The 15,511-nt window shown below is 39.9% G+C and overlaps 1 protein-coding gene across 1 annotated transcript in view; it reads left to right on the top strand.

The window, feature by feature from the left end:
* Fbxl7 (F-box and leucine-rich repeat protein 7) overlaps positions 1-15,511 on the top strand; it is a 369,559-nt gene that overhangs the window by 104,966 nt on the left and 249,082 nt on the right. The window contains 1 exon segment of the mRNA NM_001108545.1: positions 13,408-13,497. Within this exon segment, the coding sequence (NP_001102015.1) occupies positions 13,408-13,497 (90 nt within the window).

The following is a 15,511-nucleotide window of genomic DNA, read 5'->3' as shown; positions in this document are numbered from 1 at the left end:
GGGAAAGCACTTGCTTCTGAAGCGTAAAGAGCAGAGGTTAGATGTACAGAACCCAAGTGAAAAACTGAGTGTGATGGCGGGTACTTGTAGCTCCAGCACTTGGGATGCTGAGACTAAACCTGGCCAGCTACCTTCATCAAATCAACACCCTGACTCAAAGCATCGGCTATGGAGAGATTGAGCAGAACACTCAACTTCAACCTCTTACCACCATGAACATGTGCATATCATCCAAAGTAACACCCGCATAGAGAGGCACACAGATACACACACACACGCACACATATCAATCAATCAATCAATCAATCAATCAATCAATCAATCAAACAAACAAATAAACAGAAGTCAAGTTCTAGGACAGCATTACCAGGTGACATTTGCTGAACCTTGACTGTGGGCTAGCCATTAAAGTCATGCATTGTCTGAGGCAATTAAAGGAAAACCAACAAGTCTTAGACTGCATAATACTTGGTAAGTATTAACACTGAGTCAGAGAGTTAAATCTCCTTCTGTAAAGTAGCTGGAGGACAAAACAATCACCTGAGCTCTGCCATAGGCACAATGGTAAGAATCTACAGGATGACAATAGGTGGAAGCCCAGGGACCAGACAGCTCAGTTTTTTCCTTAAAAGCTGAACCGAGGTTACATAGTTAACACTTTAGCTTCCTTGGGAAGACAGTGAGGGTAAAACATAGGCCCTGTCTCCTGGAGTTGGTGCTGGGGTTTGGTGAAACTAAGAGGTTACAAAACTCACTGAGCTGTTGTCAGAGTTGAGGGGAAACCTCAGCACTAATTCTCTTATGTGGCAAAAATGAAAATATGGTGGCATAGAACTAGCAGATTGCTTGTTTGATTAGTTAGAGTAGAGATTAAAATCGAGCCCTCTTGTCTGTAAGAATTTTTATGTTTATAGCAGGCAGTTAAGCTAAATCACACTGTATGGTCATACCAGAATTGGCATGAAGTTTGCTTTGAAATAAAAACAATAAAATAATTTAAAAATTAACAGTAAAACCTCCATGGTAGAATTTACTTTTGCATGATACAGAGTGTGGATATACATCTTATTTTCAGTAGACAAGTTATCATTGAGAACCCAGTTACTCTTGCCAGCTGTGCACTGTTTTCTACGACTAACTATAATGCCACCATGTTAACAACCCACCAGATGATTGTCCTGAATTAGTCCATTGCCTGCGGGACCCAGTACTTCCTATATGCCCAGCAACAGAACCAACCAACCCTCCAATACATGAATCTGTAGGAGACATTTCTTAAAAAGATTTTTTCCTGTATGTATATGAGGTATATGGGGACACTGTAGTGGGTATTGGATCCCATTAGAGATGGTGGCTAGGAATTGATCTCAGGACCTCCGGAACAGCACAAATGTCTACTGCTGAAATCTCTCTCCAATCGCTAAAGGAGAGATTTTATATTCGAATGGAATAAGACAGAGACTATGTGTAATTGATAACTACTACTCAATTCATTAAACAAATGTTTACCTGCATCCTGTAATTATCGTGTGCTGTGTCTGACAAATTATCCAGATAGTAGTAGCCCACTTTTTGGGTCATCCAAGTGAGACTTGCAATAGCTGCTTATGGGTCATAGAGTTCCAAGTTTAATCCAAAATCCAGCAGAAAAATTTTAGGAGTTTCATACATAGCTAGAGGCATGACAGAGAGTTATGATGTTTTAAAAACATAGGATGAAAGGTATGATACTGTACAATAAGCATTTGCTCTTCGTCCAGTTTTCTGATCTATTTACCTTCTAAACCCTGTCAATATTCAGAGCCATAAGCGCGCCTTTCCATGCTAATGAGATGACTGATTTTGATAGCTCCTGAGTTGTGATAAGGAAGGGTCCACTTGCCCAAGGAACAAGTTATAGTGATGGAAGTTTCAGCTTTGCACATTCATCAACACAGAGAGGAAAGGGTCTTAAACTTGAACATCAATGTTTGTACCAATGCATCACTGCATCAATGGTCATGGGTAGAAATATTTATACCTATGAAAAGTTGGAAATGGACAGCATTTGGAGAGCTTCTCACTAAGTGAGCACATGGAAGATTCTGGAAGATACTTCCAAATCCATTGTCCAATAACCTTTACCCTGTATTTTTTTCAGTGATATTGTTTCTACTGTACTTTTAAATATGCCAATTTCCATAATGAGGTCTTCCATTGAGTTCTCTGAGTCATCCTAGCAAATTAATCAAGCCCAAGGAGGAGTTCATGAGGTCTCTAGATTGTAAATGGTTTCTCAGAAAAATGGGTGGGGTATAATTTTGTGAGAAGTCAACCATATCCTGTAACTAGTGTTCCAATCATATAATTATGTAGTTGATTCCTCATGCAACCAGACCCTTCCCTCCCTATTCAGAAGGAATGAACCCTCTCCTTACCTTGTGGGATGTTGAAACTAGGGATATCCAAATGAATCTGCTGTACAGTTGAGGGATTGCTTTCTGGTTAGCAGGGAGAAAACCCATATTTCACAAATGTGGGTTAAGGGGTCACAAGAACGGCTGTCCTGTATTTGGAGTAGAACACATGTTACAAAAAGCGAGAAAGGCAGGAGGGAGATCCAGCCAAAGTATTTTTATATTTGATTTCATCTCATATCTGTAATTAATATATCTATATCTATCTACATGTATATCTATCTACATCTATATCTATATCTATATCTACATCTATATCTACATCTACATCTATATCTATATCTATATCTATATCTATATCATCTATATCTATATCTATATCTATATCTATATCTATATCTATATCATCTATATCTATATCTTTATGGCAGCAGGTTATTCTATTCTGCCTGTCTCACACTACATATTTAAAAACATCTCCCTAGATACTATCATATTGAGGAAAAGATACCATCTCAGATGCCTGAAATTCTTGCTTTGTATTTAAATGAGTCAAATTCCTAGTCATTACATTCAACTCAAGCCTTTATGAACATATGTATAACATAAACATACTCTGAAATTTCTACCTCAGTTCTCCAGCTTATTTATCCAAAAGCAGCTTGCTTTTAGTTTGAGAATATTAAATTTGACAAGAAGATGAAGAGGAAGGCCTAAAGTGGAGGAACACTTTAACATACTTTGAGTTTCAATCCCTTGTTTCTTCTTACCCTTCATATGTGAGGGTAGTCCACATGTTCCTGACCCCTTTATGGATGAAGTGTTGCCTTTGTGCCAGAAGAGTGTGAGGCAAAAACTCATGGGGAATTCTAGGATTCTTAATCAAGAGTCAGTATATCATAGAAAGGAAACAACAGCTCTCCCTGGGGAATTTGATCTATTCTGGCCAAAAGGAAAACTAGTATATTTTCAAGAGAGAAGAGATTAGTTTCAAGTGCTACGTTCAAGAACAATTCCAGCTTTGGGCAAGATTTATTTCGTTTGATGTATCCCTAGTATAGAAGAGAGTCCTTTCCCTCAAGTGGCCCCTGAAAACCCTCACTTAGGTTATGACCACAATTTATATGATAAAAGGGCTATAAATGCAAAGTTTAGGGAGAGTGATATTTTTTAATGCATAAAGCTTTGAAAAATACAACATAGATTATAAATGGAAGTTGAAGTTTTTAGGAGAAGAATGACCTATCAAGTCGTCTATTCCTTGCACAGAGAATATTAGACTATTTGTCAGGGTCTAGAAGTCATACTGGATTTATCATTTGGCTAAGCATACTGCCTTTAGTTTTTACTTGCTTATGCTTATTTAAGACATTAAAATTCATCACTGTTCCTAGTGTTTATATTTACTCTGCTCTTTGTAGTGTCAGCATCTGAAGGTATAAGTACATGAATACATATTTATGGTATAGATTTTTCTCCCTCAATTCAAGCTACAGTTTTGTTTATCATAAAGTAATTTTACCTCCACCATCTACCACCTTGTATAGCAGACAGGCTCTTCTGTCTTCATTGCCTCACCCCTCCGAGAAGTGTAGTAGTAGCGACTTCAACTAATTACATGTCAGTGATACCTTTGCCTGAATACATTCTGCCTTTCTGATTTCAGCTCATGTATCTTCATTAGAAATTGGACCCCTGTGATGGTTAATCTTGATTGACAACTTGGTGAGATTACCTGGGAGACATAAGTATAGACATAACTGTGGTGGGTTATTTTAATTAGCTCAATTGGGGTGGAACACCTACTCTCACTCTGTGGGTGAGCTTGATTCATGGGTTGGGTCCTGGGCTATATCAAAGGAAGAAAGTGAGTTGAGCAGAAGCATTTACGCCTTCTTGCTCACTGATTGTAGGTGCTCACGATCCGCTGCCTCAGACGGAGTCAGAGCAAACCCTTTCTCCATTAAGTTGCTTTCTGGGGGACATTTTATCATAGCAATGGAAAAGGGAGTAAGATACCCCTCCTTTTCTCTCACTCCATTTGCTGTTGCTATAAACCCCAGACTGAATAACTCATCGAAGATAGTAGTTTATTTAGCTTATGACTCTGGAGAGTCCAGTAGTATAACCTTGGTGTCTGGTCAAGGCTTCTGTAATGTACCATGACATGGCAAGGCATGGAAGATCACATGAGCTCATACTAAAGGAAAACAGGAAGGGCAGCCTCAATTTTTAACAGCTACTCTCATGGTAGCTAGCAGTGCCCATATGTCATGTCTCATTAGACCTTTCTCCAATACTCCTGCATTGAAGATCAAACTTTCGGCTTGGAGTCAGTCAAGCCACAGCTCCTTTTGATTGACACGTGCTGCTGTTTACACTTGAGGTGAGATCAATCTCAGCCATATCACGTGGCAGCTATGGTATTAGATGACAGAGCACACTTCCAGTGAAGCAACCATTCTTGACAGTTTATTTCTGTTTACCTTTCTCTCTTGAGCCCTCAGTAGTGGATAGGCTCTGGTCATTTGGGAGTGTTCCCTTCTGCCATTCACTCAATGATTACCAGAGGGGATTGCAGTTTCCCTGATCTAAAGAGACTAACTCCCATTCCAAGAAAAGGGAAAAGGTGAGAGATGAGTAAGAACAATCTTAAGAGGCAAGAAAACCTGGACTCTCATTTTGGGACTCAAAAGATCCCACTAGAGTAACAACTTCAAAAGTTGAAGGCTCAAAGATACAACACTGAAATATTCTACTTGAGCTTTAGAAAATTAATACATGTGTACGTTACTATATGGATGTTGAGTTTCTCGATTTAGCTTGGTCCTTATTTAGAGACATTATGGAAGCTGATAGGAGATGGAAACTAGCTGAGAACGTAGGTAATAGTGAGTACCTTTGAATCTTAGACCAGTCTGTAGCCCCATTGTCTCTCTCAGCTATCCATCTGCTATAAGGTAGTCAGCATCTTTTTCCACTTGTTCCTGTTACCATGATGCTTTGCCCATGTACTTGTTGGTAAAACATATCAGATTTAATGCTTCCTTCAAGGTGTTTTTATCATGACGTTATCAAATCAATGGGAATCACAACTAATGCAACATGCATGTGTATTGTTATCTGTGAGTATATTATATATGTGTAACTGTATATATAAACTTTTCCTAGGCATGTGTGTACATGTATGTGTATGTGTGCACATACACACCAATGTTATTATAGGGAACAGGGTATTCCCTTAACCTTTAAGGTGTTCTGGTGCTTGTCTCCAGCTGGTGAAATAGTTTATAATTTTGCTAGAGGTTGGATACAATATAAAGAGGGACTTTGTAAAGGAATGTAAGTAGAGAGCTGAGAAGAGACTCAAGGCAGTTTCCTTCAGCTTCACCCTCACCCCTTTGAGATGAGGGATGAATGTCAGAAGCACTGGGCAGCTTGCCAGTAGCAAACATGGGTACGAGCTGCAGATTCCCATCTCTGCATTTAGTTCCTAAATTTCTATGGTAGGAACTTGTGTCAGTTATAAAGCCTCTTACAACAAATCAAGACTGAAATTTGTTTTTTAAGATTCCACATATAGAATTTCAGCAATTTTATTGCCTGCATTTTTTTTTTTAATAGCTAACCCATGCATAGTTGGAAATGTTGAGATCCTGGTTGCCTTGCATTTGATGTAATTATGAAGAGTATGGTCCCCCTTCCATTTTCCCTCTTGATCATTGCTACATGTGAAGAAGCAGGAGTGGTGTGAGGAGGAACAACAAGGTGACTGAAGCTGTGTAAAGAGTTTTCATGGTTTAGATTGATCTTCAATGCTTATTAAGGAAAATGCATGGGAAGGTTCTTTGTAGAAACCCCATAGTCAGCAAGCAGCCACAATTTCCAACTGTCTGTGATTGTCTCCCTATAGCGTGGGAGTCTACAGAGAGCTGCAGACGCAGAGGTCCATACTTCTTGTCCTTTCACACTATCAAAGGTCGTGATGGCTTCTCTGCTGCTTCCCAGCTCTCAAAACCCTGCAGAAGAAAACCTCAGGGCAATCATGATTCATGGAATTGTGTGTGCTACAGGATAGTGAAGGGATAAAATGATCAAATGAATCAAAAGAGGCCATCAAGGACTTATCTATACTTAGGCTCAATGCCAGGAAGGAGCACATGGCTTTGAAGATGTTCCCAGGTCACACTGAAACGGAAGTGACTCCCAAGGAGCAGTGTGTTATTCCCTTGCACACTGTTTTTCTCTTTATGGTCCATGAGCACAGTAGCTGTTTGGAACTTGGATGTGTGTGAAGAAATTAATTACTAGTATAAATTGTAGTGATGTTATTGGCATAAGAACAACTTTGCAGCCACTTACATTGCAATGCAAGTTCTGTGTTGGTGTGTGAAGCCTTTAGCCTGTCCATGCTTCTGATCTGCTCATTACTCGGTGCAGAACACTGGCTGTGAGGCACCATCTGTCAGTGGCAGCAGCAGCAGCAGCAGCATCTGTCTTTGTGTCAGCTGACATCTGTATTAAGTCTCATTGAGTTGCCTGAAGTAGGTGGTGTGTGGCTCAGGGAAGTGGCTTCTGTCCTGATGCCATTAGCCCACTGTTTCACCATGGAACAGATAAGCCTGCGTGCTAAGTGCTGCCTTTCCTCAAGCAGGGCATCCTAAACTTCTTAAATTCTATGGCACTCTGAATCTTAATTGTCCACATCTTTTCCTTCCTAATAATGCTGGCACACAGTGAGCGTTGAGTGAGTACCCATAGAGCAGACCAGGATGGGATATTCTCTGCAATGATGCTTGAGTTAACACTGGTGTGAACCATGTTCTTTCTTTTCTCTAGTTTATGTCCTTCCCAGAACCTACCAATAGGACCTTTCTTTGAGAATGAGGTGTTGCAGATGCAGTTTGCTGGATTGAAGGCTAAGAGAGTAGAATGGCCTCTGATCCATGTGACTGGTGTTTCTTATAAAAGACATGGAACACAAAGGGAAGGAAGTTATGTGATGTCCCAGACAGAGGAGAATTAGGCTGCCATTAACCAAGGAACTTCAAGGATTGTTGGCAACCTGCTGAAGCTAAGAAAGAAGCCTGCAACAGATTCCCCACGGAGCCCATCAGGGGGACATGGTCTTGTCAACACCTTGCTTTCAAACGTGTAGCTTTCATAACTGTGAAATAATACATTTTTTGTTATTTTAAGTCATCCAGCTAGGAGTAATTTATTATGATGGCTCCAGGAAACTAATACAGACTATATTACTCCATGTCCCCACTGGGAATCCGTACGTGTTTTGGAAGTTATGTTTGCAAGCTCTAAGCACAATGGTTATATAGACTTTGTTGAGCAAGCATGGGTTTGGATGTTGCTTCTTAGAAAATATCATGGGGCCAGAGATAAAGGAATAGGGTAAATCTCTACTTCATCCCTGGAGCCAGCCACTTATGTAAACTGTTTCACACATGTCCTGAATGTTCATAGTATAGCAGCACAGGGATACAGATGTGAAAGAACATATGCAGAACCTGCACATCTGGAATTGGTAATCAAGGAGAAAAGATGAAATGATTGGTGTAAAGGAAGGCAAATGGTTGTGCTGACATCCCTGAATTGAGAGTGTGTCTGAATTCATAATAATTAATCCACCTATATTGGTTTATTTATGGTGAAGCTTATAATTATCAGAATACTTATTCATATAGTTATAGATAACATTTATCAATTTCAGCAGAATAGATCTTTCATCTTCAATATTATTTAATACCTAATTCTTTATTCTGTTCTTAACTACCCTGCCATCCTCATCTTTCTCTTTTTGAACTCACTGGGAAGTGGTTTTGATGAGAATACCATATCAGTATCTTTAGTATGAACCCAAATATACTAAGAAATTGTATGTTTCTGAGCTGCTTGCACCATCCCCACATATATATCTCAGGTTTTGTTAATGACTGCAGTAGCTGTGGGATGCAGTATTGATCTTTATAAGATGGTCAGGGTTTAGTTGTTTCCCCAAGACTAGGACGTGGCAAGTACAGGGTCGATGTTAGGCTCATTCACTCTGGATCCTTCATGCCATGCATTCGTGTCATCGGAAAATCTGTCCACAAGATGCAGAACCACATGGAAGGCAGGACAATATGTAGTCAGCTCTCACATGGACAAATTGCTACTGTATTCTCAAGTTTATTTGCTTGTAACTACCCAAAAGAATACCTACGTCATATTTGATCATCCACAGCCTGGTTCACAGACACGGCGTCTTTGCCGTCACCAGAAGTACATACTCAGAAGTACTCATCAGAGTATGTTCTCATGAGAAGTTTAGAGAGAGGATACTCTGCCATCCTATCTCATGCTGTTTGCTACACTTGTGTGTGTGTGTGTGTGTGTGTGTGTGTGTGTGTGTGTGTGTGTGTGTTGTTATTTTGCTTTTTTCAGTACTGAGATCCAATTTGGTGTTTTGTATATGTTAAGTAGGTGATCTAACACTGAGGCATATCTTCAGCCCTCACTGGTATTCCTTTATGGTGTCCTTATTGGAACATGATTTATTACCACTGTCTCTTGGTAATTTTGTCATTGAAAAGGTCCGAGATGTAGTTCAACAAAGATTTCTAGGGTTTGTAAAAGTGGACTCTGATGTCCCATAAGTACAGTACTGTTGGGTTTCAGTTTAATGTAAATGAGCCAAGAGCACAGCCGACATGATGGCTGAAGAGGGACACATAGACAAGGTTTTCCATCGATCTGTTGATGCAAATGTTGTGACAAGAGGATCACATGAGCACCACTTTTGTGTTTGTGGTGCCCTTACAAAATATAAGCACCTCAGACAGACAGAACCAGCTGCACTTGGGCTCATACTTATCCTATATTTCTTAATTAATGCATTAAACATTAGTGCATTTTTTAAAATATTTACTTTTTGAAGGATGTACAACATTGGTAGGTATGGTCTTGCCTTCAAGGTGATGAAAAGTGGTTCTTGAGGGGTGAGAAACCCTTGCTTTCTTATGCATAAAATAGATATATACTCTCAGGATTTAATAGCCATCCATCATAACCATGATGCTGTGCTAGTATTGGTGAGATAATTAGGAAATGGAGAAGTCTAACATTTTCAATGAGGAGCAGTAAAGAGTTTTGGAAGCACAATTGAGAGCATATTGGTCACATGGAGTGAATATTTAATAAGGTGATTCATCTAAAGTATGGGGGTGTTCCACTGTATCAAGGTGCTTACTGCCAGATTCACATAGACCCATTCATAATATTGTTCTCTTCCTTTTCTTCCTTCTCCTCATTCACTAGCACAAGGATGGTGCATGTTTCCAGTGCTGACTGAGAATTTCCTCAGGCATTTGCTATCTCTGTGTTTTCAGTGTGATTACAATTTACAAACGAATGCTACCAACACGAAGGAATGGTTATTAAAGTTGAGGGATTCTTTGGTTGTCCTGCTGTAATCGTTACTCATTGTGTGCTAGTATTCCGACAACTGGTTCATTGCATGAATGATTACTGTATGTAGTGAAATTCTTAAAAGATAACATCTTGGTTTCACAGCATAAGAGTCCCACTGTAAGACCTCATAGTCTCTTAAGGGAGGGCTCTTCTGCAATGGTTTTGGACTAATAGTGTGGAAAAACAAAATTGTGAAGATTGGAATGAAGAAATCAGACCAAGGCAGCTCTGTCCATGGTCTACTTTGTTGTAAGAGGGGACTCCTTGCATGTTGTAGAGACGCACATTTGTAATCTCAGCACTTGGGAGGAAGAGGAAGCTTTCTGAGTTCACAGCTAGTCTGATCTCCATAGAAAGTTCCAGACCACTGTCCCCCTAAACCAAAAATCTGTGTTCATTGCAAGGAGTGATGGGAAGGTGGAGTTAATTCTCACACACCCAAGGGCAACAGAGAAATCCTCAAAACAAGCATACATAGCCTTTAGGAGCCAGTGTTTAAAATTTTCATGCTAAGAAATGCAAGTTAATTCCAGCGAAACCCACACCATCAGCTATCACGTTAAATTAATGCTATTACACTTGAAGCTATGTGTTTTATTATTTTGTGCTTAATTTGTTATTTTGGTTTGCTTTTCTTATTGAATCAGAGGTAGAACATACAGAGTTTATTTTAAATTTTCCATTTATATATCACCAAGTAAGAACATAATTAAAACATTTAAGTCTATATATTAGACGGTGCAGAATATCATTTTTGCCCTGTTAAAAAGAGTGTTTATATTATTTGGTTTTGAAGAATAATCTAATGGACTCAGAGTCATCAATCAGTTTAAGCCAGCAGGAATCTCTTAGTTTAAGTACCTCCCCTATCTGATATAGATGCTGAACTTCCAGTGCAGAAAGGAGGTAAGAGGAGTGAATGTTCAAGAATACCAAGCAAAGAAGATGTGTTCTGAGGACAGAGAGCAAGTTTATGTACTTCTAAGTTGGTAAGAGGCTCACTATGTCAATCGACCTCTAAAGGCTCCAGTCCAAAATGTTAGTTAGACCCAAACAAATAGTTACTTATTGTCTTACTTAAAATGCAGGGAGACCGTTGAAGGAATCAGAGAAAGAACTGGAAGAGCTTGAAGGGGCTCGAGACCCCAAAAGTACAACAATGCCAAGCAACCAGAGCTTCCAGGGACTAAGCCACTACCCAAAGACTAGACATGGACTGACCCTGGACTCTGACCTCATAGGTAGCAATGAATATCCTAGTAAGAGCACCAGTGGAAGGGGAAGCCCTGGGTCCTGCTAAGACTGAACCCCCAGTGAACTAGACTGTGGGGGGGAGGGCGGCAATAGGGGGAGGGTTGGGAGGGGAACACCCATAAGGAAGGGGAGGGGGGAGGGGGATGTATGCCCGGAAACCGGGAAAGGGAATAACACTCGAAATGTATATAAGAAATACTCAAGTTAATAAAAATAAATAAATAAATAAATAAATAAATAAATAAATAAATGCAGGGAGACATTGGTGAATTGTAATCTAAGTAGCAGACTTGGTTTGGAGCCCCAACAGTTAGTTAGGGAATCATGGCAAGAGGAAACAACTCCATTTGTCTTCCCAGCTCAGGTGATATTACCCATGAACTTGGATATTTCTATGACTTCCTACATAGGAGATAGAATCCAGAAGCTCATTACATATAAGAGTTTGTGCTGTTGTGTGCTATGAGCTTAGACTATCGGCTCACTCAACTAAACTTGGCTTAGTCTATACAGAATACTATGATAAAATACCCAAGACTGGGTTGTTTATATCTAACAGAAACCTACTCCTTACACTTTGAAAGCTGATAGTTTAGTGTTGGGATGCCTGGACAGTTGATGCTCGCTAAAGACCTACTCCTGGTTCATATACTGCTGTTTGGTTGCACCCTCATGTGGCAGTCCAGAGCTCAGACCCCTTTGGCCAAGGCACAGTCTTTATTTATGAGGATTGCACTCTCATAATTAATTACGTCCTAAGCGCTTCATTCTTTAATGCTATGTCCTTGGGGCTTAAGATTTCAACAATTTAGTAGAAGGTAAATATCCAATTCATTGTATCTCTTACTGGGAAGACTATCGGTGCCTCTCCGTATACTATAAACTTTTGCTCATAACTTGTTTTTAATACAGTTAGGGGGTTTTCTACCACTGCACAATCACTGTGACATAAAAGACTCTAACACGAGGGAGGTGTAGCTGTTATTTTACAGTTGGATCAGGATTCTGGGTACGAATTAACTGAGTCCTTTGCACTTGGTACAAAACAGCAGCCAGAGTATTAGCCAGATCCAGGCTGTCCTTTAAGAGTCAGGGTCTTCCTTTCACAGATGATGTTGGCCAACTTCATCCCATTGTGAGAAATGACCAACCCTAACCTTAGCATTTGCTGCTCAGAACTCAAGGACAACAGGAGCTCCTCTCTCTGCTAGATCCTTCAAAATACTTACCTCATTCTGACAGGTCCATATGAGGTAGTCTTCCTTTTGCTTAATTAAATAATTATTAACTTATAACCTTTAGTCCCATCAGCAAACCCCCTTCCATTTTGCTCTGTTGTGATAGTTAAAGATACAGAGGTAGGAGATGATACAAGGACATGGGTAACTTGGAACAGTTTGAAATCTCCCATCCTAGCTGTCAGGGACTCCCCTCTGTGGACTAGTGTGGTTTGTATTTGTAGTCATTATTATGTCTTTTAGACAGTGTTTATTAATGCATATATAAAAGGTGAAAGGTGCAGAAACTCAGCCCTGGACTTAGGTACTCAGGAGGAATGGGACATCTCAATCCATGGTTCCTGGTGTTTATGCTATAAAATTGTTTCTGATGTCCTGTCCATTCTAAGACACTTAGCAACAATCCTGGCTACTGTCACATACCAGTAGTTCTTCTGTCCTGTTCACGACAACCAAAAGTTATGCTAAGCATCTTCATGCATCCCTTTGAATAGAAAAATTCTTCCTGGATTGAGGATCACTGTGTTGGATATGTAGGGGTTTTTTTGTTTGTTTTTTGTTTGTTTGTTTGTTTTTTTGCTATTTCCCAGAAAGATATTGAACCACAGATTTGTGTTCTTAATGTGATACAGTCATGTGGAGCCTATAAGCTCTTTCTCCTCTGATAATTGTTTTTCATTCTGAGAGTTCTTTTGTTGAGAGCTATGGAATGCAAAGTGTATCGGTATTACCAAAGTCAGTGTACTCCGCACACCTCCTTACTTATTCTCGTTTATGCCAAACCAAGATTATATTGGCACATTGCCCATGTCTTATACTCTTGTGAGTTCATAATCAGGATGTATTATAAGAGGGTTTTGGTTCTGCTGTAATGGGTGTCAAATATTTCCCCAGAGATACTGAATGCATAAGTCAAAACCCTTTAACAAACTCCACATTTTGTGTTATTGCCACTTTCTTGGAAAGGAATGGCTTAGCGTGTGACTGAGTAAGGCATGGTCCAGTTCTGAACCTACAAAACTCAGAAGCTACTTTTCCCTCTTGTTTTGTTCTAGGCAAGGGCAGCTCAAGCGTCTCATCCGACGTGAGTTCAAGCACAGATCACACACCAACCAAAGCCCAGAAAAATGTGGCCACCAGCGAAGGTAGGCATCGCTGCTCTTCCTATCTCTTTTTCCTATCACAGAGCTGGCTGAGTGTGAGAGATTTACTCCTAGTCTACTGCATGAGAGTTTATCAGAGTCTCGAAAAGGAGAAGGCAGTGATGACCCAAGGTTTGCTTTGGCTTCGCTGTTGGCACTGCTATTGAAGTTGGTTTGTGGGATGGAAGTGTCTTAACGTGAAGGCAGTTGGCGTTATTTTGCCAACAGGTGATAGGCTGTCAAAGTCACTGTGACATCCTATACCCATGTTCCAGTATGGCAAAATGATATGATTATAAGAGCTTTTGATACAAGTTGTAAGTTCCTGCAAGAATGTGCAGAATAGTTGTTCCTTGAATTCAGGCTGGTGGTGATGGGAGGGTCACAGTTCTGACATATGTAGGACATGATTAATCACGGAAGCTCGGGATATGCGGAGAAGCTTAATTTCATTATTTAAATAATATGTGATAATACATCACTACTAAACATGACCGTTGTGCTCCCATGGTTGATGATGGATTCTACAGTTGTATACATTGGAATTCAACAGCTTCCTCAGCTAATATTTGATTGGATGAAGAATTTTTCTATGGTATTTAGTAGAATGTTGGCCCAAATTTATTTTTAATCTTAGTGTGAAACACAAAAGATAACTTCCTTTCTGAGTAAGAGCTCCCTCTGAATTAATTATGCAACAAAGGTTACTTTCGGGCCATTTATGCTAGAAGGCATGTTTAAATAGGGTCAGATGATTTGCATACGCATCCTGGTTTTCTCAGATGTACAGGGCCCTAAGGAAGCTTGTGTCCGGCTTCCTTTTGGAGGCTTAGCTTCTGCTGCTTTTAACATTGGGAGTCGTGCTCATGGGATGACTCTTTGCCTTCTTACATTCTGTTCATCAGTACTGGGATCCATGTGTTGATGCGGCTACTTATCCTCCGCTGGTTTCTCTCCTTATATTGTCTGTCTGGTGTCAGGGAGCACAGAATGCCTTTCTCAGGGCTCATTATTCTCAGACCAGTGTATAGGTGGCTTGGATGGCTGGATTGTATCCATTTGTGTTTAGACCCTTGCATTATTTCTTGCGCATCAGCAGCTTCTAAGGCAGATGGATTGGTGTGTTCTACTTAGCACAGCAAAGGGCCAGGTAGCAGTCCGATTTTAATTTTCCGCTAGCTAAGTTAAACAGCGGCATTTGATCATTCTTGAAATTCAGTGAAGGCAATGAGCAGTCCTCACTGTGTTGTTTATAACCACTTTCCTCTCCAAGAAACAGAATGAAAACAGCTTCCATTTGTTCAGGGTGGCTCTCTTCAGCTAAGGTCCCTTTTATGAGATTCTTGTCACACAAGTATGTTGCCATTACTCTTGCCACATCCATGTGTCTATTATGAAAATGGTTAAATTTTAGATAATCTGTGTTTGCCTGTGTTTATGTTTTCTCATTCCCCCTTTAAGCATAGAAAATACTGCTGTTTTGTTGAAAGAATTGGGAAAAGAGATTCTAGGATTTTTTTTTGCACTTAAAATGAATTGAAAATAAAATGAAGAAAGCCTAAGGGCCTCAAGTTTCCTTTTTTTTTCTCTTCTCACACCCTGGGGAGAGGTACTGGTTCTTACAATAATGTTGTATACCTTCTGTCATGATTGTATTTTCTGACATTATGAAAATGATACCAGGGATAAAGACTATGAAAATTTGACATTACTAGGAAACAGAATTTTTACCAATGAGCTATATTAGTGTGGAGTCCCTTTCCAGATCTCAGGAGGAAAAGCCCTATCCATGTGGAAGGTGTCATTCAGTTGGGAAGCTGAAAATAGTAAAAGAAGGATGTGCTACCTTTTGCTATCTGAAAGAGGGGGAGGAGGGGTTAAAGAATGAGTATCCAGTTTTCTCTACGTGTGTTTGACTAATGAAAATTTAAACCATTAAGCTCTAAGTGCATCGTGGGCATTTACTTCAGGAAAGTGCTTTTGAGGGCTGCCTGGTGCACAGCTGCTTCTGTGCTAG

This window comes from Rattus norvegicus, chromosome 2 (genome assembly GCF_021556685.1).
Source record: "Rattus norvegicus strain SHRSP/BbbUtx chromosome 2, alternate assembly SHRSP_T2T, whole genome shotgun sequence".
NCBI lineage: Eukaryota > Metazoa > Chordata > Mammalia > Rodentia > Muridae > Rattus > Rattus norvegicus.
Note: the sequence above shows the minus strand (reverse complement) of the source record. Positions and strands in the feature narration are given on the sequence as shown.